Source organism: Aquila chrysaetos, unplaced genomic scaffold (genome assembly GCF_900496995.4).
Source record: "Aquila chrysaetos chrysaetos unplaced genomic scaffold, bAquChr1.4, whole genome shotgun sequence".
NCBI classification, from domain to species: domain Eukaryota; kingdom Metazoa; phylum Chordata; class Aves; order Accipitriformes; family Accipitridae; genus Aquila; species Aquila chrysaetos.
Genome location: NW_024470382.1, coordinates 700506 through 721513, shown reverse-complemented (window position 1 = coordinate 721513; position 21008 = coordinate 700506). Strand labels below are relative to the sequence as shown.

General features: G+C 52.9%; 2 protein-coding genes across 2 annotated transcripts; one reads left to right on the top strand and one right to left on the bottom strand.

Annotated features, from left to right (window-relative positions):
- The first annotated feature begins 3804 nt into the window (after nt 1-3804).
- LOC115337783 (coiled-coil domain-containing protein 81-like) lies at nt 3805-7435 on the top strand. The gene is made up of 8 exons (XM_030006184.1): nt 3805-3922; nt 4104-4204; nt 4644-4797; nt 5006-5262; nt 5469-5554; nt 5898-6037; nt 6553-6661; nt 7042-7435. Exons 1-8 carry the CDS (start codon nt 3805-3807, stop codon nt 7433-7435), a joined length of 1359 nt encoding a protein of 452 aa, XP_029862044.1.
- A 6953-nt stretch (nt 7436-14388) lies between these two features.
- Nucleotides 14389-20236, bottom strand: LOC115337795. Its single transcript, XM_030006201.2, has 7 exons — nt 19133-20236; nt 18610-18681; nt 18078-18149; nt 17806-17877; nt 16095-16202; nt 15141-15288; nt 14389-14954 (listed from the first exon to the last, which is right to left on the bottom strand). The coding sequence occupies exons 1-7, from the start codon at nt 19176-19178 to the stop codon at nt 14585-14587; spliced, it is 888 nt and encodes a 295-aa protein (XP_029862061.1). The 5' UTR covers nt 19179-20236; the 3' UTR covers nt 14389-14584.
- Between the last annotated feature and the right edge of the window lie 772 nt (nt 20237-21008).

Genomic DNA, 21008 nt, shown 5'->3' with positions numbered 1-21008 from the left:
GTTCCTGAAACTGAGCCTTTGGACCCTATAAATAAGGCTTTGGACTCTATAAATGAGGCTTTGGACATTCAAAATCAGACTTTGGCCCTTAAACATGATGCTTTGGGTCCTTAAATGAGCTTTTGGAGTGTACAAGCAGGGCTTGGAACTTGTAAATGGGGGTTTGGACCATAAAAACGAAGCTTTCAACCCTAGAATCAAGCTTTGGACTCTAAACTTAAGGCTTTGGGAGCTAAAAGAGGGGTACTAACCATAAAAATGAGGGTTTGGACACTCAAGATGTGGCTTGGACCCTAAAAATGACTACCTGGATCCTCAAACTGAACCTTTGGAGCCTGGAGATGAGGCTTTGGACACAAAAATGTGGCTTTGGAAAGTGAAAATGAGGTGTGACGACTATAAATGTAGCTTTGGAGCCTACAAAGAGGCTTTCTGCCCTAAAAGTGAGGGTTTGGACCATAAAAATGAGGCTTTTGACCCTAGAATCAAAGCTCTGGACCTAAAAATGAGGCTTTGAGCTCTTCAAGAGGGGTTTGGACCATAAAAATGAGCATTTGGACACTAAAGATGTGACTTGGACCCTCCAAACCACATGCTGGACCCTGAAAATGAGGCTTTGGAGATAAAAATGCAGCTTTGGACTCTAAAAATACAACTTTGCCACTAAACCTGAGCTTTTGGACCCTAAATCTGAGGCTTTGAAGCCTAAAAAGAGGCTTTGGGTGCCAAAACTAGGACTTTGGAAAGTAAAAATGAGATTTTGGCCAGCTACTGCCCTATCACCGACTCAGGCACGTATGACCTCACCAGCAGCTGCACGACCCAGTTCGCTGATCCTGTCTCATCACCTACTTAGGAACATGTGACATCACAAGCACCTACACAAGCCAGGTGTCCATTCATACCCAATCAACTACTCAGCCACCAGTGACATCACAAGCACCTGAACAAGCCAGGTGCATCTTCCTGCCCAGTCACCTACTCAGCCACCTATGACATCAGAAGCCAGGGGCCTGCTCCTGACCCGTCACCTACTTGGGATGATGTGGTGGGACAGCTCCTGGTGGGGCTGTCGATGGCCACCTGAGGGTGACAGCGGTGGTGGCTGGATCCTCTTCTAGGTGCCCATTTCACGGAAACACAGGCTACTTGAGGCTGGCCAGGAGGTCACCTCGAGGGTGAAGTCACCTGGTCCCAGCCCCCTGCTCAAGCAGGGCTGCCTGCAGCCGGTTGTCCATGACCATGTCCAGAGGGCTGTGGAACATCTCCAAGGATGGAGACTCCACAGGCTCCCTGGGCAGCCTGTGCCGGTGCTCGTCACCTGCACAGCACCCTTTGCACTCCCCCTTGCTGAACTGCGTGAGGTCCCTGTCGGCCCATCTGTCCAGCCTGCCCAGGCCCCTCGGGATGGCAGCACGACCCCCTGGCTGAAGCGCCTCTCCTCCCAGCCTGGTGTCATCTGCCAACTTGCTGAGGGTGCACTCTGCCCATCACCCAGACCATTAGTTAAGGAAGATGTTAAACAGGATCGGACCCGGTACTGACCCCCGGGAGGCGCCGCTAGCTCCTGGCCTCACACTAGACTTGGTGCCACTGAGCAGCACCCTCAGGGCCCGGCCGTTCAGCCCGTTGCAGTCCCGCTCACTGTCGGCTCATCCAGCCCACTTCCATTCGAGTGACTTTAACTCCAGCTTTAAAAAGAAGAGATTGCAAGATGGGCACATGCAAACACACTGCTTTCAAAATCCCACAATGTAAACTTCTCGGACTGGGTATTTCCACCAATTGCCGCAAAACCTACAGAGAAAGAAACACCCCATAAATTCCACAGGCAAGGCCAACGAGTGTTTTTAATTCTGGCTTTGGCTTTTCTGCCTGCTGGGTCCAAACGAGTGTTGTTTCTGCAAGGCAATCCCAGAAGCTGAACACGGATTAAAGCTCTTCCTCGAGGGACCTGTGGGCAGGCAGGCCAGCTGGCAGAGCTGTCCGAGTCTCTGGAAGGTCTCTCTGAGCTCTTCCTGGCCAGGGGCAGCACTGGGAGGAGGGACAGGGTGGGCTGCTGGTGCCCTTTGTGCAGCTTGGTCCCTGCTGGGGGAAGTTTTGATGCTTCCTCAATTCCTGGATTCCTCTTCCTTTCCGGCACTGCAGCAGTCAGATGCCATGCTCCTCCTCCTATCATCTAGTATATAAACTGGGGGGAGTGGGGGGGGGGGGGAATCGCCGCTCAGGGACTAACTGGGTGTCGATTGGCGGGTGGTGAGCAATTGCACTGCCCATCATCTGTACATTCCAATCCTTTTATTATTACTGTTGTCATTTTATTAGTGTTATCATTATCATTATTAGTTTCTTCTTTTCTGTTCTATGAAACCGTTCTTCTCTCAACCCACGAGTTTTACTTCTTTTCCCGATTTTCTCCCCCATCCCACTGGGTGGGGGGGCAGTGAGTGAGCAGCTGTGTGGTGTTCAGTTGCTGGCTGGGGTTAAACCACGACACTTGTTTTCTTCTTTCGGTCATACATCCTCCCCCTTCAACTCATCAATCGTATCCATTGCTGCTCTAAGACACCTCTCCAGTAGCCAACACACCGCATCTTTTCCTTTTCCCTTCCTTAACTGACAAGAAAGCTGCCATCTGTCAAACTCATGCCAAATACTACCAGTATTCATGCAGTGGCTCTCAACCCAGGATAAATCCCACTTGGGGGGTTTTGCCACTCCCCCTTCTCAAATTTATCTCCCAGTTGTGGCTGCTCACTGTCCAGATTTTCTTCCTGCATCATGACATGCATCTACAGACACGCAGTATCTCTACACTCACCCTTAAATGAATGCCTCAGTTGGCATGGCGAAAGCACCTTGTGCCTCCAACAAAATCCGTCTGAGAGAGATCCCGCTTCTGATACCAATGCAATGTTACGGTCCATTTGGATCTCTTAAATTTGCAGGCCAATGTACTCTGTAAATGAAACTTTACTTTATGAAGCTCATTGGAAAAAAAACCAAACACATCAAAGAAGGGCTCAATCCCACTAGCACAGACTAGTCTGACACCTGGAGTCACTAACTCAGTAATTCACGACACGTCTCACTCCCACGTTCTCTGACTCCTCACTTCCAACTCATGCGCTTATGAGCAAAGTAGTTCCTGAGGCAATGGTGAGAGTGCTCATCCTTCCTCCTCCGTCATGGTGTGGGTGTCCCCTGTATCGCACTGGGAAGCACGTCAGCCCCAACAGCCCGGCTGCTGTTGGCTCCACTTCAATAGCTTTTTGGGCAAGCTGACGTATTTCTACCTCCCAGCTATACCATGTCTGGAAGTTAGTGGATATTGAAGAAACTGCCAGACAGTTACTAGGCAAAAATACAGGCGGCGAAGGCCACCGGAGACAGTGAGCTGCAGGTCTTAAGGGCTGCAGAACAGCCATCACCCTGTCTTGTCTATCGTGTCTTGCGAATGTCTTACCCACGCTTTGACCTAATGGCCCTGCTCCCAGCACGTGTCAGGCCTCAGTGTGAGTTGCGTGTCCAGCCAAAACCTGAGCAGGAGCTGAGCGAACAGTTATAGTGGTGGCAATGTCACGGCAGGCAGAAGGTGATGGATGTCAGAGCAGGCAGCAGGTCACTTGAGACCGTGTCACAGTGGGCAGCAGGTCACTTGTATGTCACAGTGGGCAGCAGAGTCAGCAGTGGCTATGTCACCGTGGTGTCACACTGGGTCTCTGACACGCCTGCACAGGAGTACAAAAGTGGGCCACAGTGGGTCCTGCACCCTGGAGGAGCATCCATAGGATGAACGCAGGGATGAGCTCCTACATGGCTGTCGCCCCTAAGGAGCAACCCACCAGCGTGAGGCGGACCAAGATGGACTTCTGGGATGGGATGGAGCACGCCTTCATGATGCCCAGCGCCACCGCCAAAGGTACAGGCAGCCACAGCCACCGCAGGAGCATTGTCAGGACCAACAGCTGTAGCATTGTGTAGGCGAGACTCAGCACAGCAGCCACCTCAGGGGTGTCTCCATCTGGGGCTGGGGACAGCAATGACACTTCACATCTGCCAATGTGCCGCAGCTCAGGGGATGCTGGAGGGTTGAGGGCCAGCAAATGCAGAGCAGGACCTGATCTTCCTTTGCTTTCCAGAGCAAACCTCTGTCTGGGATGCAGTGGCCGGCTACGTTCAAGAACAGCTCCTGCTGCACAAGGTGGGGCGACACCCGCATCCTCCTCATCCACCCAGAGAAGTGGGGAGTCCCCATGGCCCTGGGGCATGGCCTGCAGTTACTCTTCCCCTCCTCAGCAGGCAGGACACCCCCCCCAAAAGCCCACACTGAGGGACAAACAGGGCTCGTGCAAGGGTGGTATCACCTGTGGTAGGTGGTATTGTACCACAGGGCTGATCCTGGTCACTGGAGACCCCTGGATGCCCTCGGGCTGCTTCTGCCCTGACTCCAGCACTGTTCTTTTAGAGGGGAAAGGAGAGGGAGAGGACTCAGCATCTCTTCCTCAAAGCTCTCCCCACTGCCCTGGCTCGTGCCTCTGAACAGCGGGAGCTGGCAGGGTCCGGCCTAAACAGGGCCACCCCCCGCTCTTCCCTCCAGCCAGTCCTCACCCTTCAGCTCTTCCCTTCTCTTCCACTCACAGAGGGTCCGAATTCCCACCCTTGGCTCCTTCGATGTGGTCCCCACACGGACACAGGTTGGGAATGAGATTGTGATTATCCAGAGGCCGGTGTTTCGCCTGGCCAGGAACCTTGCAACTGTGCACAATCTCATGGACGATAAAGACAACCTTCCTGGTAAGATGGCGGATTAAACCCTGGCTGCCTGCACGGTCGGGGTGAAAGGGGATATCGCATCCCTTTTCTGAAAGCAAACTGCCCCCTCTGCGGAGCAGGTCCAAAAATGGGGCCTTTCTGGGCGATGACTGCAATAAGCAGCCCTTGGGAAATGGCTGTGGAACGGCCACTGGGTGAGCGCCTCTGTCCCTCTTGTGTGTTTTTCCAGGCAGTAAGGTGCTGGAGCCTATGAAATATGCCAAGGTGGCCATGGATGCCTCTGTGTCCCGGCGAAAAGTGGAGGGCTGCATCCTAGGCGTCACGTCCCTCCTGTCTCAGTGCCTGGGGAAGGGGGAGAACGTTGCCCTTGTCCTGAGGGACGTGGGGGTGCTCCTCATCGAAGGCAGGAGTGTGCAAATGAGATTCTACTTTGACTTCCTGGAAAGGATGTCTGGGAAGAGGAACCTAGAAAAGGCTGCATTCAAGGTGAGCCTTTTGGTCTCCCCACTGCTCGGGCAGTCCCACTGCAGTGCCCCAGCACTGCTTGCATGTGGCCCGCCAGGACGTGGCCAGCCAGTCGTGACCAGTGAGAGCTACGGTCTCAACATCTCTCGCTGCCTTGGACTCCTCCCAAATTGAGTGCCTCGGCCACATTGAGGATTTCCCGCCACCTTCATGCTCATCTGTTGCAGGTCCCCCAGCTGCTCAAAATGGTGGTGTCCCGGGTGGCATCCATTGCTTCCTTGACTCTCTCTGGCCGTGTTATCATCTTTCCTGAGTGAGTATGTTTCCAGCTGACGCGGCTGCTCAGCTGCAGTTTGGTAGCATTTGCTCCTTATGACCATGGGTGTCCTCCCAGGGAGACACAGGCAGTGACAATCATGCATATCCCCAGCCTGTAGGCAGACTTGATGGCACAGGTAGAGGAGTTTAGGTGACCTGGACTTATTTGGCAGGTGACCCCATTTCCTAGGACAGCCCTCAGGGACGGGGGAGAGTTGACTTGAGAAAACAACGGCCTCTACAACAGTGCCAAAATCTGCCAGTGAGCAGGTGATCGCGGCAAGCGGCAAGGGCTGCTGGTGCCGTGGGTCATGCTGGTGTCATCTCTTTGTCTCCAGGTTTGAACTGGAGCTTGTGACCAAACCAACACCCAGGGACCCTCTGAAGGCCTTGAGAAATGTCCCTGCTGAGGACAAGGGGAAGAAAAAAGAGGGTTTGCCACCTCTCGGGCAAGACACGGAAGGTAAAGCAGCTCCTGGCTTGTTTCCATAGCGCGGGCAACCACCTTCTGTGATCTGATGAGAAAGTCCCCGGTGATGACAGTCAAAAGGCTCTGACTTGCACCAAAGCTTCACACCAGCTTGGCACAGCTTTTTATCCTGACAACTCGTTGGCTTCACCAAAACAGAGCCCTGGGGTGGGATGCACCCAAGGGTGTGGTGGGAGGATGCGATCCAAGACCCTGTCCCCCCCCTCCCCACCCACCCCCGAGGAATTAGATCTCCAAAAGAGACTGTCACCTCAACAGCACCTGCTCCTCTTTTCCAAATCTGGCGCCAATGGTGTGGTTGCAAAACCGTATTACACCATGGAAATGAGGGGGCTGGGAAAGAGCTAGTGTTGAGGAGGGCATGAGGCCTCTGGCAGCTGTGAGGGAAGCAGAACAGCCCACTCGGGTGTTTTGGGAAGAGGCCTGAGCACCCCTGTGTATCAGTGGGGCCGGCAGCGTCACAACAGTGCTCTTCTGACGAGATCTCTCCCTCCCGCTTCCAGCGAGATTTCCTGAACCGCCCTTGCCTGCTAATTCAAGCTTGACTAATAACGAATGTGAGCAGCTCTGGGATAAGGCGGTGATGGAGATGAGGAACAACTTGCGGGTCAGGTGAGTCTGGAGGTTCAGGGCTGGTGCTGCACAGGGTCATTTTCTGACCCGGCAAGAGCCCATTGTGCAGACCCAAACACTTGCCGTTCATCGCTGCCCGACAGTGGTGAAGGCAGCGCCTGGAGGCATGGGATGAGGCTGCCGGGAGCTCCCCATTTCACAGGGCTGGTTCCTCTCCAGCCATTCAGGAGACCCCCAGCATGGCCTCCTGAGCTGTGCACGGGGACAGCCGTGTGTCAGCCGAGGGTCTCAGCTCAGGGGTTTCCTCTCCTGAGCTGAGCTGCCAGAGGCTGCGCAAACAGGCTGTACGGCTTGCTGGCAGGATGCAGCCCCAAACCCACCGTGTCCTCAGGCAGACTCCTCCTGTTGTGTCCTTCCAGGCGGCTGCCAGAGATCCCAGGAGCCTCCTTTGCCAAAAAGCAGCGTAAGACCGGCCAACCCAAGGGCAAACCCGCACCCAAAGGCCGAGCATCAGAGCTGGGCCGAGCACAGGCAGCAAAACCTCCGAGGTGCAGGGGAAAGGGAAAAGGAGAGAAGAAAGATGCCCTTGAAGGTGGAGAGCTGAAGATGGCCAAAGGAAAGACCTTCCGCAGTTGCGGAGTCCAGACCCTGCCTCCACCACCCCGAATAGCCATACTTTCGCCATCAAGCCCTGAGACCAGCCCACTCGAGGTGCCCCTCTACGACACCTCTTTTCTGATGCCACCAGTGGACGAGGCGTCAATGCGATGCTACTACCAGAAGAGAAGATCACGGCTACCCAGGATGGAGTGACCCAAGCCAGAATGACCAGAGCTTGGAGTGCCCGGAGTAGAGGGAGCACCACCTGAAGTGGCAAAAGAGGTACGTGATTTGAATCTGTGTTCTGGGGTGCCGCTTCCTTCTAGAAATGCACATTTAGAGGGACAGTGGGGACTCTTCAAAGAGCCCTTAGATGTAACTGATGTCATGGCTAAATTGCCACCTTGGGCTTTTCCATCACCTGGGGCGCGGTACTCATTTTCCAGTGGCGTTCTCTTTTCTCAGGAAACACACAAGGGCATGTTATTTGGCCATGTTTGGAAGGTCTAACTAACCACAAGGCTGCTCTGGGCCGGAGAGGGGACTGTTTCTTCCCAGCTCATTGCTCCTTCACATCCCCGGTGGGAAAAGAAAGGCTTTTTGGGTGCATCTGGCACAGCTTGGGAGCAAACCACTGCTGCTGGAGAGGCTGCAGAGAAGGGGCAAACAGAGGGAGAGAAACAGCTGCCCTGTCCTCAGTGTCCTGACCTGAAGCCATTCCTGTGGGCAAAGAGCTCCCAAAACGTGCAGTACTGTTTTAGAGGTCTCTCTTCTTTTCAAGAAACCCATCTGTCTTTGGGACACAAGGAGCTTGGGAGAGAGATGAGTAAGAACACAAAGGAGAGGTTGCAAAAGAGTGTTGACTTTTTTAATTGTTCGCAATGGTCCTTCACTGGAATGGGGCAGAAGGGTTTTACAGTTGGCCATGGCTCTGAGACCAGCCCAGCATGGTCCTGGAAGCGGGGCCATCTGAGGGACCTTCTTTCAGGACCTCTTCCATCCAAGGGACCTTTTCCATGGCCGCTATGGAAAGGAACCTGCTTTCTGGGGCAAGGGAGGGCAACCAGACACTTGGAGCAATGTTGTGAAGAACTGAAAGTCCCTGGAGGGGAAAGGAGAAGATGCGAGTGCAGCTCGGGAGGCATGGAGGGCACCTATGGCAGGGGCAGTGGAGGCCACTCGAGCTTTCACCCAGGGCCATAAGGGACCAGGGAAGGAAAGAGAGCAAGGCTGAGCCCAGCTCTGCTGGGCTGGACTTTCTACTTCCACTCAGGGCTCTTGACTCCCAATTTACCCAATTTATATCCTATTTATATCTCTACTTAGGAAATCCTCCAAGTAGGTGCCCCATGTGGCCATCCCATGGGCCAAGCACACTGACAGAAGGTCCAGCTCCAGTCCCAGCACTATGGCACTCATCACGTAGCCTCCTGTTTCCTGGCATTTTCCTCTTTGCACAAATCCATCCTATTCAACCCAGGAACCAAACCGTCCTTACAGGAAGCTTCTGCTTAGGACCCCCTCCAGCATCTGGGGCAAGGGTCCCTAAAAATTCAAGCCTGACCTTGAGTGAAGGTTGTTCCTGAGGGGAACAGTGTGATGAGTGTCTGTAAAGCTGAATTTCACTTTGCAGGGGCAGATCTTTCTGCACCGTTTGCAAGAGATCTGAGGGTGCCAGGCTGGGAATTTGAATATCTTGTTGAAGTGCCAAACTTGAGAGATCTACCCAGAACGAGGAGCTCAGTGTTGGGGTGAGATGTGTCTCACCGGGGAGTCTGTAGTGTCACCCTGCCCAGCTGAGCTCGTCAAATCAGGACATCAAGCAGTTTCTAGCCCAACCCCATGCTCACAGCAGGGCCCATCAGGCTGCTCAAGGACATGCCTGGTTGAGGTATGAATACCATCCAAGTCTTGCCCCTTGGGCTACAAGGTCTGTGCACACTTTGGGTAAAAAAGCCCTCCTTTTTAAGGCCCAAATCATCATTTCTGAGGCCCAACCCTCATGTTTAGGGTACAAAGCCTCCTTTTGAGAGCCCAAAGCTGCATCTTAAATGCACAAAAACCTACTTAAGGGCCCCAAAGCCTCAATTTACAGCCTAAATCATTACTTTCAGGGTCCAAAGCCTCGTTTTAGTCTCTAAAGACTCATTTTTAAGATCCAAACACTCATTTTCAAGATGCAAGCCTCATTTTTAGGGCCCAAAGCCTCCTTTTGGGGGTCCAGAAAGTCATTTTTAAGGTCCAAAACCTCATTTTTATGATACAAACACGCATCTGTAAGTTCCGAACCCCGCTTCAAAGGTGCAAAGACTTTTTAAGGGCCCAAAGCATCACTTTTAATGCCCCAAGTCTGATTTTGAATGTCCAAAGCTTCATTTTTAGGGTCCAAACCCTCAGTTTAGCTCCCATAGCCTCGTTTTTTTAGAATAGAACAGCATAGACTATTTCAGTTGCAAGGGACCTACGACAATCATCTAGTCCAACTGCCTGACCAATTCAGGGCTGACAAAGTTAAAGCATGTTAATGAGGGCATTGTCCAAATGCCTCTTAAACACTGACAGGCTTGGGGCATTCTTTGTCCACAGCCTCATTTTTAAGGCTCAAAGAGTCAGTTTCGGATCAAAACCTTCATTTTTAGAATCCAAAGCTTCATTGGTAGGGCCTTCGCCCTCATTTTAGGGTACCAAGCCTCATTTTTAGAGCCCAAAGCCTCAGTTTTAGTTTACTGGGATGATGAGAGTCAACGTTCCCATTTATATGGCCCAACCCCTCATTGTTAGGATCCATAGCTGCATTTATGGGGTTCAAATCCTTATTATAGGACACAACCTGATTTCCCAGTCCAAAGCCTCATTTTGAGTGGCCAAATACTGATTTGTAGGGTCTAAACCCTCTTGTTAGGGAACGAAGGACTGGGTTTAGGGTCCAAAGCTTTATTTGGAGGCTCCACAGCCTCATTTATAAGACCCCGATCTTTATCTTTTAGAGTCCAAAATCTCATTTTATTGTCCAAATTCTTGTCTTTTGTTTCTAGTCCCAAATTTTGAGGTTCCAAAGTCTCATTTTCGGGGTCCAATGCCTCATTTTTAGGGTTCTAAGCCTCACTTCTAGGGTCCAAATCTTAGTTTTTAGGGTCCAAAGCCTCATCTTGAAAGCCACAATTTCTCCCTGCATGTCTCATTTGTAGGGCCCAAAGCCTCATTTGTAGGATCCCTCTCCTCATTTTAAGGGTCTCAAGCCTCATTTTGACAGCCCAAATGCTCATTTGTAGGGTGTAAGCCCCCACTTAAAAAGCAAATCCTCAGGTTCAGGGTCCAAAGGGTTATTCGGGGCGTACAAGGACGCATTTCTAAGGGCCAAAGCCGCACGTTGGGTGTCCAAATACTCATTTTTATGGTCCAGATATTCATTTGGGGGTCTAACTCTTTCAGGCCTAAAGCCTAATTGGAAGGGCTGAAAGCCTCATTGTAGGGCCCAAACGTTCATTATTTTTGAGGACTGAAAGCCTCCTTTCTGGGGTCCAAACCCTAATTTTTAGGGCCCCAAGCCTCGTTTTTAAAGCCTCACTACTTGCTCTGAGGGGACAAAGCCATCCTGACGCGGTCTGAAGCCTGACGCTAGGCGCAGGTAGTGCTCCTTCTTCTAAGCAAGCTGGATTGCAGCTCGCATCCTGCCTTTTGTTTGTTTTCCTTCGGCATAAGCAACCCCAGAGCCTGCGGCCACATTCCAGTACCTCATTACCCTGCAGCCCCTACGCTGAACTAACAGCTACAGCCACAAAGTTCATACGCTCTCCTACTGTGAAGACTGGCCGACAGGATCGCTCGGGAAGGGAATTTCCCTGACACTGCCCAGCCTTAACTCGCGGTGCTGCTCGGGAGGGCAGGCCCCGAGCCCCCCGCCACCAGCGCCTGACAGCGCAGGCCGCGGCAGGGGCTGGGCCGCGCCGCTGCCATGACAACCGCCCCGCCCCGCCCCGGAGCACTCCCCCCTGCAGCCCAGAGCCCTCCCCGGCCGGCAGAGCGACAGCCAATCGGCTGCTGCCGCGGGAAGCGCCGCCAATCAGAGCTGGGCCTGCACTGCCCAATCCCAGCGCCGCTCTCGGGAGGCGGCAGAGAGGCGGGAAAGCCCTGAGGGGAGGGAAAGCTCTGCGGGGACGGGAAGCTGCGAAAGAGCGCCGACTTTTTTAATTGTTCACAACGGTCCTTCACCGGCACGGGTGGGATGGATACACTTGACCCCTAGCCGTGCTTTGGTGCGGGGTGACTGAGGAGCGACAGGCTCCTTGGCGTCCTGGGGGTGAACTTGCAAGCTGGAAAGCCCCTGGCTCACAGGCGAGGGAGCGAAGGTGTCTCGGAAAAGACTTCGAAAGGTGGTTTCGACACCCAAAAAGAAGTGCAAGATAACCAAAGTACAGAACAAGATACCGGAGAGGAAATGAAGACATCCAGCCTGTCTCGGCTCTTGGCTAGCAGCCAGCCACTTGGCTCATCAGGTTGTGCCCACGTCGAGCTCTCCCTGAAGTGCAGCTGGACTGCACGCCCAGCGACTGTCCCCTCGAGCAGGGACACCTCTCAAGGTTTCAGATCCGTACCCAAGGAAGAGAGACCCCTTACCCGTCACAGGTCCTCAGTAAGTGACTGAGAGCCTGCTGAATTAATACTATGAAACATTACTAATCCATGCATCTGCTCAACATTATAAACAATGAAGGAGTAATTCCATCACAGGCTTCGTAAAGGTTCAAAGACTCATTTCAAGGGCGCAGACCATCATTTGGAAGGCCCAAAGTCTGCTATCGAGGCCTCATTCTAGGCTGCAAAACTGCATATTTCCTTCACGTCTAAAGCCTCATGGTAAGGGTCCAGTGCCCCAGTTGAGGACTAAAATCCTCGTATTTAGGGTCCAAGCCTGTTGTTTAGTACCCACAGCCTTTTTTCCAGGCCCAAAGTTTCAGTTTTAGGGTCCAAACCCTCCTTTTCAGGGTCCAAAGTGTCATTCCTAAGTTCGAGGGTTTACGCTTTTAAGGTTCAACGGCTCATTTTAAAGGGTCCAGAGCATCATTTTTAAGCCCCAAAGTCTGATTTGGAAGGTCCAAAGCCTCATTTGTAGAGTCCAAAGCCGCATTTCTAGGGTCCAGAGCCTCGTGTTTACTTTCCAAAGCCTCATTTTAGGCAACCAACCCCTCATTTTTAGAGTGTAAAGGCTCAGTTTTATTTTCAACAGTCTCATATTCAGGGTCCAAAGCATCAGGTTTAGATTCCAGACAGGCATTTTTAGGGTCCAAGCTGCATCTGGAGTGTCCAAACCCTCATTTGGAGGGTCCAGAACCCCCTTTTAGGGCTCAACGCCTCAGGTTTAGGTCCCAAAGCCTCATTTCTAGGGTCCAAAGCTTTGATTCCGGGGTTGAAAGACTCCATGCTAGGGTCCCAACCCTCATTTTAGGCTACAGACTCCTCACCTGGGGCTCAAAGCCTCGTTTCCTTCATGTCCAAGGCCTCATTTTGAGCGTCCAAAGACCCATTTCTAGGCCCCAAAGCCCAGTTTTCGGGCCCCAGTCCTTGGTTTTAGGGCCCAAGCCCATCTTTTAGTACCCACAGCCTTTTTTCCAGGCCCAAAGTTTCAGTTTTAGGGTCCAAACCCTCCCTGTCAGGGTCCAAAGCCTCATTCCTAAAGTTCCAGGGTTCACGCTTTTAAGGTTCAACGGCTCATTTTAAAGGGTCCAGAACATCATTTTTAAGCCCAAAGTCTGATTTTGATGGTCCAAAGCCTCTTTATAGAGTCCAAAGCTGCATTTCTAGGGTCCAAAGCCTCATTGTTTACTTTCTAAAGTCTTAGCCTTCCAAAGCCTCACATCAGGCTCCAAAAATGCCTTTTTTTCAGGGTCCAAAGCTGCTTTTTTAGTATGCAGACAGGCATTTTTAGGGTCCTAGCCACATCTGCAGTGTCCAAACCCTTATTTGGAGGGTCCAAAGTTCCAGGGTTCACGCTTTTAAGGTTCAAAGATGCATTTCTAGGGCCCACAGCATCATTTTTATGCCCCAAAGTCTGATTTTGAAGGTCCAAAGCCTCATTTGTAGAGTCCAAAGCCGCATTTCTAGGGTCCAAGTCTTCATTTTGCCTACCAAATGCTCATTTTAGGCTCCACACCCCTCATTTTCAGGGTGCAAAGGCTTAGTTTTAGTTTGCATAGTCTCATGTTCAGGGTCCGAAGCCTCTTTTTAGGGTCCAGACAGGCATTTTTAGGGTGCAAGCCACATCTGGAGTGTCCAAACCCTCATTTGGAGGGTCCAGAACCCCCTTTTAGGGCTCAAAGCCTCAGGTTTAGGTCCCAAAGCCTCCTTTCTAGGGTCCAAATCCTTGATTCCAGGGTTGAAAGACTCCATGCTAGGGTCCCAACCCTCATGTTAGGGTACAAACGCCTCACTTACTTAGGGCTCAAAGCCCCATTTCCTTCATGTCCAAGGCCTCATTTTGAGTGTCCAAACACCTATTTGTAGGGCCCAAAGCCCCGTTTTCGGGTCAAAATCCTTGTTCAAGGCTTTAAGCCCTCATGAAATCATCAAAAGACGATCTTTCAGTCCTCACAAAATCTACCCTGAGAGGCTTCCCAGCTCAGGTGGAGACACTGGGTCACACAGCCCGCTGAAGTCCCAGAGAGCTCCAATGGTCTCACCTTGGATCACCTCCAGCGAGGTCAGGCCTCCACATCATCCTTAACGGGATCCGCTGTATTTGGCCAGCGTGACTTTAGATGTACTCCAAAGGTGTTCCTCCCCTTTGGTGACAGTCTGCAAAGCTTAACCCATTTCTTTTACAGTATTATCAATATTTCGTTATACTCTGTTCCATTTTTAATGCCAGCCTGGTTACCAATACCACATTCCTTCCACTCCTTCTCCCACCCAGCCCCACTCCAGCTTTCCGCTCATTTATCATCTCCAAGGTCTGGGGTGGGGAACGCTGCTCCAGCCCCCCAGCCTCTGCCACCCCATCAGCCCTCCTTGACATGCTCAGCGCTGGTCGGCCATCCTTTCCAGCACCCCCTTCCCTCTCTGCCCAGTCCATCCTCATTCAGGGCAGCATCCCCAGTCAGCTCAAGGACAACCCTTCGCATCTCGCGTCCCACCAGCACGCCCCCATTCTGGTGGGTGAAAGCCTTCTTGACAGCCCCAGCTGGGAAACCAGGCTGATGCTGGGACAAAGGGGTCCCTCACTGGAGCGCAGGTCTCTGACAGCTTCTCTCACAGATCCAGCACTGGTCCCAGCTCTGTGCGTTATACCCCGACGGAAACGGCCAAAACAGCCAAGGACGCACTGCTTTTGGCCAAAATGGTTTTTTTTATTTACTCTAAAAAGACTCATCTTCTGAGGTACAGTATCCCTGTTGGAAACTGGTGACAGGGACACCAGAAGGGGTTAGGCTGAGGTGAGTCGAGAGAAATCGAAGTGTCCAGTGAAGAGGTATCGTCGGTGAAAGAGCAGCTGGGACAAGCGGGCAGAGGTGAGGGGTCTGCGCTCGCGCTCCTGTACAGCTGCGTGAGCTCTGCCACAAAAGGCCATGGTGATGGGCTGGAGCTGTTGTTGAAAGTCCCATTTTCTTGAGCAACCTCAACTTTTCTTGCTCCTTCTCCTGACTCTGCTTTGCCTTTATCTCTAGTTGGATCTTCACTTTTCCAGGCAGAGTCAGTATCAGCTTGTCCCAGTGCTGCTTCATCTCCCTGGCTCCTTCTGTAGAAATGGGTTTCAGAAAAGACTACTCATTGATATGAATTAAGAGGCCAGGTAAAAAAATCTTACAGCAGAAATCTCAGCAGAGTACTGCCAGCAGCTGCCTTGGCACTCCAGGATACTCTAACTGCAAATACCCCATTGCCAACTGCAGCAATAACTAACTCTGGGGAAAAGCCAACTCACGGGTCTCTCTTCCTCAGCCGTGAAATGACTACGCAAGATCCAACTAGCCCAGACAGCACCACAGCCAAGGCTACTGCGGTCACTGGCATATAGTACTTGCGCAGCAATTCGTGACCAGCAGCCTCAGACCTTCTCCCAGCATCTGCCCCTGCAGGAGAAAAGACAACGCCACACATTACTGTGCTCTGCGCTATGGATAGCCTCACAGTGTGCTTCACATGCCCAAGAGATTTGTTTTTCAGTGGTTGGTGCCTCTGGCTCTGGTGTCTTAGCGCCAGAGGACAAGAAGGATCGCTTAAACTTCTCGGGGAGAAGAGCCCACGTGCCAGCGAGCAGTTGCACCAGCACTACCTCTCTGTTCCTCTGGGCCGCAGGCCAGGGCTGTGTGCTGGGGACCTGCGGGTCAACCAACGAACGGCACTGCAGGGGTAGAGCAGAAATGCTCCTGTTTTCCCAAGCGGACATCTCCTGAGCACTCCCCTTCAGGACGTCCCAGAGGCTGAAAGATGGGATCCAGCCCACGGGCTATTGCCTGGCTCCTGCAGTGCCACCTGCTTGTCACCCCCAGCCCCGATGCACACGTTGCGGGAAGGCTGGCCCCGGGAGAGCGTGGCGCAGGGCTGGGTTGTAGCCCTCAAATGGCCTCACGCCCAAAAGGGCAAAGTTCCTAAATTCCTGGGAACTGGGTGCGGCAGGAGGTGAGCAATCTCTAACCACGTCCAGAGAGGTCTAAGAGCATCTCTCTGGCACGCTGCTGGCAATAACCTCCACACACCAGAGACGACAGTTGTCCTCAGAGAGCCACTCCTGGCTTCTTTGACAACACCTTCTCTGCACTAACACTTCCAGGTTTGGCTGCTGACATGACATGCAAGAGCGGGCTCCGGGGGAAGAGCCTGCAGGCACACAGTGATTCTGACTGGTGACGCTGGATGACCACGGGACAGCAATTACCTGGCATGCCAGGCTCTTGCATTGCCTCTCTTTCTTCATTGGAGACTGGCACGGTGTGCCTGCTTCCCTTCTGAAAGGCCTCCTTCTGCACACTCTCACGGTTGGTCTCTGTAGAAAGAAAGCGGGACAATTAGAAGCAACCGTTCCTCATCAGGAAGACGATACCTTCATGAGGCGATACTCTCCAAATACATTAATAAAGCTTAGAAACAAAGCCTGGGCTTTGGGGAGTGCATCTAGTCCAAAGAATGTGACGTTCACAGAGAAGAAATTAAGCACATGACACTTTTCACTCCACCAATACAGACAGCAAAACCTGACCTGCTGGGAAACAGGAAATTGCACGTGTGATCTTCTTGTTCACATTACATGTACTGCATTTTTGGCAAACCGCAAGATGATGCTAAATTGCTTCCTTCAAAGAGGATGGGAAAAAGCCGCAGCCAGCTCAGCTGGCGAAAGAGGCCTTCTGAGAAGCACATCCCACCATGACAACTCCAGCACACGGGAAGGGGAACAGACACACACGGTGGACTGACCCCCAAGCTCTTGCAACCATGTTCTGGGCACTTTCACAAGCGGCAGTGAAGTCCCCCAAAACAAGAGGAAAACCACAGCCAAGTTTTCTGAAACACAACTAGAAATGGAGAGCTAAACCACCCAAGACTGAATTAACTGAACGATCCACTTAAGGCCGCCTTCAAGGGAGGTGTCCGGCCTCAAGCTGGGTGTCCGGCTGCGACCCACCCCTGACCCCAAGGTGTCACCGAAAGTCCTCAGACATCAGGGAGAGCAAAGGGGCTGGACCAGGCTGTGAAGCCTGGGCTGCTCCAAACCCGGCTGGAGGATCAATCCTGCCTGCAGCCCAGGCAAAGCCTGCTGGTCCCAGCGACCGAAATCTGCTTGCGCATCATCTCCACAAGCCAAGGGCCCTCTCCCCTCCAGCGACTGGCAGGGTGCTGGCCCTCTCATGGCTCATGAGCAATTAGCTCCTCCGCATGTGCCTCACATGCTCCAGGAGCAGCACCAACAGTCACAGTCATCCTACCACAGCTATCAGTCTGCAGGCTGAACGTCAATCACAAACAAATGCCTGCAGAATCAGCATCTGCACCTGACTTCCAACATTAGGAAAGGGCAGCCAAGACTTCTTGGGACGTCATTCCTGCCTTGAACTTGCCCAGCCGCAAACTGGGCTGTGCATGAGCTGAACAGAAATTCAGCACACACTGGTTCCTGACATCTGGATACCAGCATCTGCACAAAGCAGCTCTGACCAGTAATGGTACAACTGGGGCAGCAGCTGCCTCTGGGACTCAGCCAGAACCACAACGGGTAGCAGACGCTGTGCTGGATCATCTCTGTGGCTCATCGGCCCAGGCAAGGCATGAAATCGAGTGCCATTGCAGCGAGGCTCTGACTGATCCCTTCCTGCTGTGCAGGCTACAGCACGTCCACACATGAATCTAAAACCTCAGCTTCCCAAGCTGTACGGTTAACAGAGTGAAATACATTAACCAGGTGCTGCTTTCTCCAAGTCTTTCAGGATTTCCTTTGGAACTGCAGATATCTTTTGGGAATAGTTCCCTATTTTAGCTTTATACTTTTGTCTTTGAGGACATTAACAGGAATTATGAAGGTAAAAGTCACATGAATAAAATATTGAAAATGAGCGCTTATTCTGTCAAGTCAATAAAGACTGACTACTCACCCCTGGGATGCCAGCTGGGATTCAGCCCAGGATTCAGCCAAGGAGCTGGAAAAGCCCTCTGTCTGGCCACGTCTGCAACCAAACACCCACGAGAAGTTACCATCACGTGTTCTGATCTACATCGTCATAACTGAGTAGCAGAACATGCAAGGGGATCACGTCATGACACGGCACGCACATGCAGGTCTGTATGCTCACACCTGCAGAGGCACCTGGCTGACATTGGGACTTTGAGCTGGCAGCTCTCAAAGAAGTGAAAAGCCATGACGTACCCATGCGACCTGCCTGTGGGTCAGCCCTGAAACCCAGCCGGGAAGCTGGATAACCACCGCCTGCAGCCACATCTGTAAATGAACATAGGACAGAGCAGCTCCCGTGAAATACTTCCAACATACTTCTTCAGATCTGAATGACAGTGAATGCAATTCAAACACAGGATTACTCCAGAGCACTCCTCTCTCCCTTCCACTCAGGAGCATCTTGCAAACATTTATCGGGTGCCTGCAGTGGCCACTAACCAGGCATGGAACTGTCAGGAGAAAGGACTCCCTGGAGCTCACACCAGCTCCAAGCTCAACCCCGACGTGCCCACTGGCCTTGCGGCCAGCCCTAGAAGCACTGCAGGGGCAGAGAGGCTGGCAAAGACAGCTTAGCAAGGCAGAGCGCCCCGGGGCACATCACTGAGCCAGACCCATTCCCTCTCTGCTCTTCTGCCTGCCTGAGCATCAGACAAGAGAGTAGTAAGCTAAATTTCACAGGAACAGAAAATTAAAATGTAAATGCTCATTCACTGAAGGGCCTTACCTGTGGGATCACCCCAAGGCTCACGGACAGGCTCAAGTTGAGAAGTCAAGTAGCCCCTGTCTCCACGGACAGCTGTAACCAAGCAGAGATGAAAAACGTTCCCATCGCATGTTGTGATCTACCTCTTCCTTAGTGACCCGCAGTGACTGGAAGGGGGTCAGGCAACAACACGGGACCCAGACGCGGGCTGAGATGTCCAAAGCTGCAGAGGGACCTGGCTGGGACCTGGCAGCTTTCAAACCTCTGTCTCCAGCCCATGTGCAATACCCCTCAAGGACCAGATGGACAAACATACGGCCTCTCAGGGCCTTCTCACCAGACCTCTCACACACACAAAAGGAAGCCCACACTAAAGTGGGAGCGTGTAGCCCCGGAGGAAAAAATGATCATTCACGATTCTTACAGAGAAGAGCCTGCTGGCCATTGGAAGGCTGAACTACCACAACAAAACATTAACAGATAACAAACCAAATATTAAAAAGTACAAAAGGCCAGTAACAAATGAAGACTGAATACTTCTTACCTCTGGGATTCCCCCCCAACCTCAGGAATTCTCCGTCTGTGCACATGTGTGATTTGATTTAACCTCCACCTGTGTGCAACCCTGCTGCAAGTTTCGGGCGATCCTTGCCATTTTCGAATCTTTAAGTCACAGATTTCATTGTAACAAATTCCATCGAATCACTCTGTTAAACTGGCTGAGGAAGCCAACACCAACAAACTGGAGGAAAAAGTGATCGCCCACGCTTCTTGGGGACAAGAGCCTGTGAAAGGCTGCGCCAGCGCTACCCCTGCGTGTTCCTCCGGGCTGGGGACCTGCGGGTCATCCAAGGGGAGCAGGAATGCTCCCATTTTCCCAAGCGGACGAGTCCTGAGCACGCCCCTCCGGGACGTCCCCGAGGCTGAAGGCCAGACCCACGGCCCTGGGCACGGCTGCAGCCAGCCCGGGGAGAAGCGCTGCCACGGGCTGTCGCCTGGCTCCCGCAGCACCACTTACTCGCCACCCCTGGCCCAACACACATACTGGGGGCAGACTGGGCTGGGCGGCAGGGAGGGTCCCGCAGGGACTCAGCGCCGGGTTTCTTACCCCGCACCGCCGCTCCCAGCTCCCCTGCTCACCCAGAAAACGCCCCCGAAGCAGCTGCAGCCCCTCTATGCCTCCCCACAGGGTGTCTGCCTGGCTCGCTCAGCCTGACCCAGCTGCTCTCCCGGACCCAGCCCTAGCCCCGGCCCCACTGCTGCCCCGCTGAAGTGCGGTGGATGCCACGCTGCCCTGCTCGGAGCTGGGTGCTGGCCCCCTGCCCCCCTGCCTACCTGCTCCCTGCGCTCGCCTTGGAGCAGCCTGGGCGTCCCAGGCTTGCAGGGCCAGCACAAGGAGGCAGGCGAGGACCACGGCCCCCCAGGCTCGCACCATGCTGCTGCCGCTGCTGCCACTGCTGCCGCAGCGTTGCCCGCAGCTGGCACAGCACAGCATGTCAAAGCGGGGCTCTGTGACCTCACAGCCCTGTCGGGCCACCCCTTCCGCCAGGCCTCCCCAGCGCAGCCCCGCTGCCAGGGCATTACTGAATCGGCACACTATGGCATCTCCTGGTTCTACACAAGTGTGGAAGAATCATAGAATCATTTAGGTTGGAAAAGACCTTCAAGATCATCGAGTCCAACCATCAACCATGCCCACTAAACCATGTCCTGAAGTACCCCGTCCACTCGCTTTCTGAATACCTCCAGGGATGGTGACTCAACCACTTCCCTGGGCAGCCTATTCCAATGTTTGACAACCCTCTCAGTAAAAAAATTTTTCCTAATATCTAACCTAAATCTCCCTTGCCTCAACTTGAGGCCATTTCCTCTTGTCCTATCTCCAGCCACCTGACAGAAGAGACCAACACCCACCTCACTACAACCCCCTTTCAGGTAGTTGTAGAGAGCTAGAAGGTCTCCTCTCAGCCTCCTCTTTTCTAGACTAAACAGCCACAGCTCCCTCAGCCACTCCTCATAAGACTTGTGCTCCAGGCCCCTCACCAACTTGGTTGCCCTTCTCTGGACACGCTCCAGCAGCTCAATGTCTTTCCTGTAGTGAGGGGCCCAAAACTGAACACAGGACTCGAGGTGCGGCCTCACCAGCACCGAGTACAGGGGAACAACCACCTCCCTGCTCCTGCTGGCCACAACACTATTTCTGATACAGGCTACGATGCCATTGGCCTTCTTGGCCACCTGGGCACACTGCTGGCTCATACTCAGCCGGCTGTCAACCAGCACACCCAGGTCTTTCTCTGCCAGGCAGCTTTCCAGCCACTCTTCCCCAAGCCTGTAGCGCTGCATGGGGTTGCCGTGACCGAAGTGCAGGACCCGGCACTTGGCCTTGTTGAACTTCATACGATTGGCCTCAGCCCATC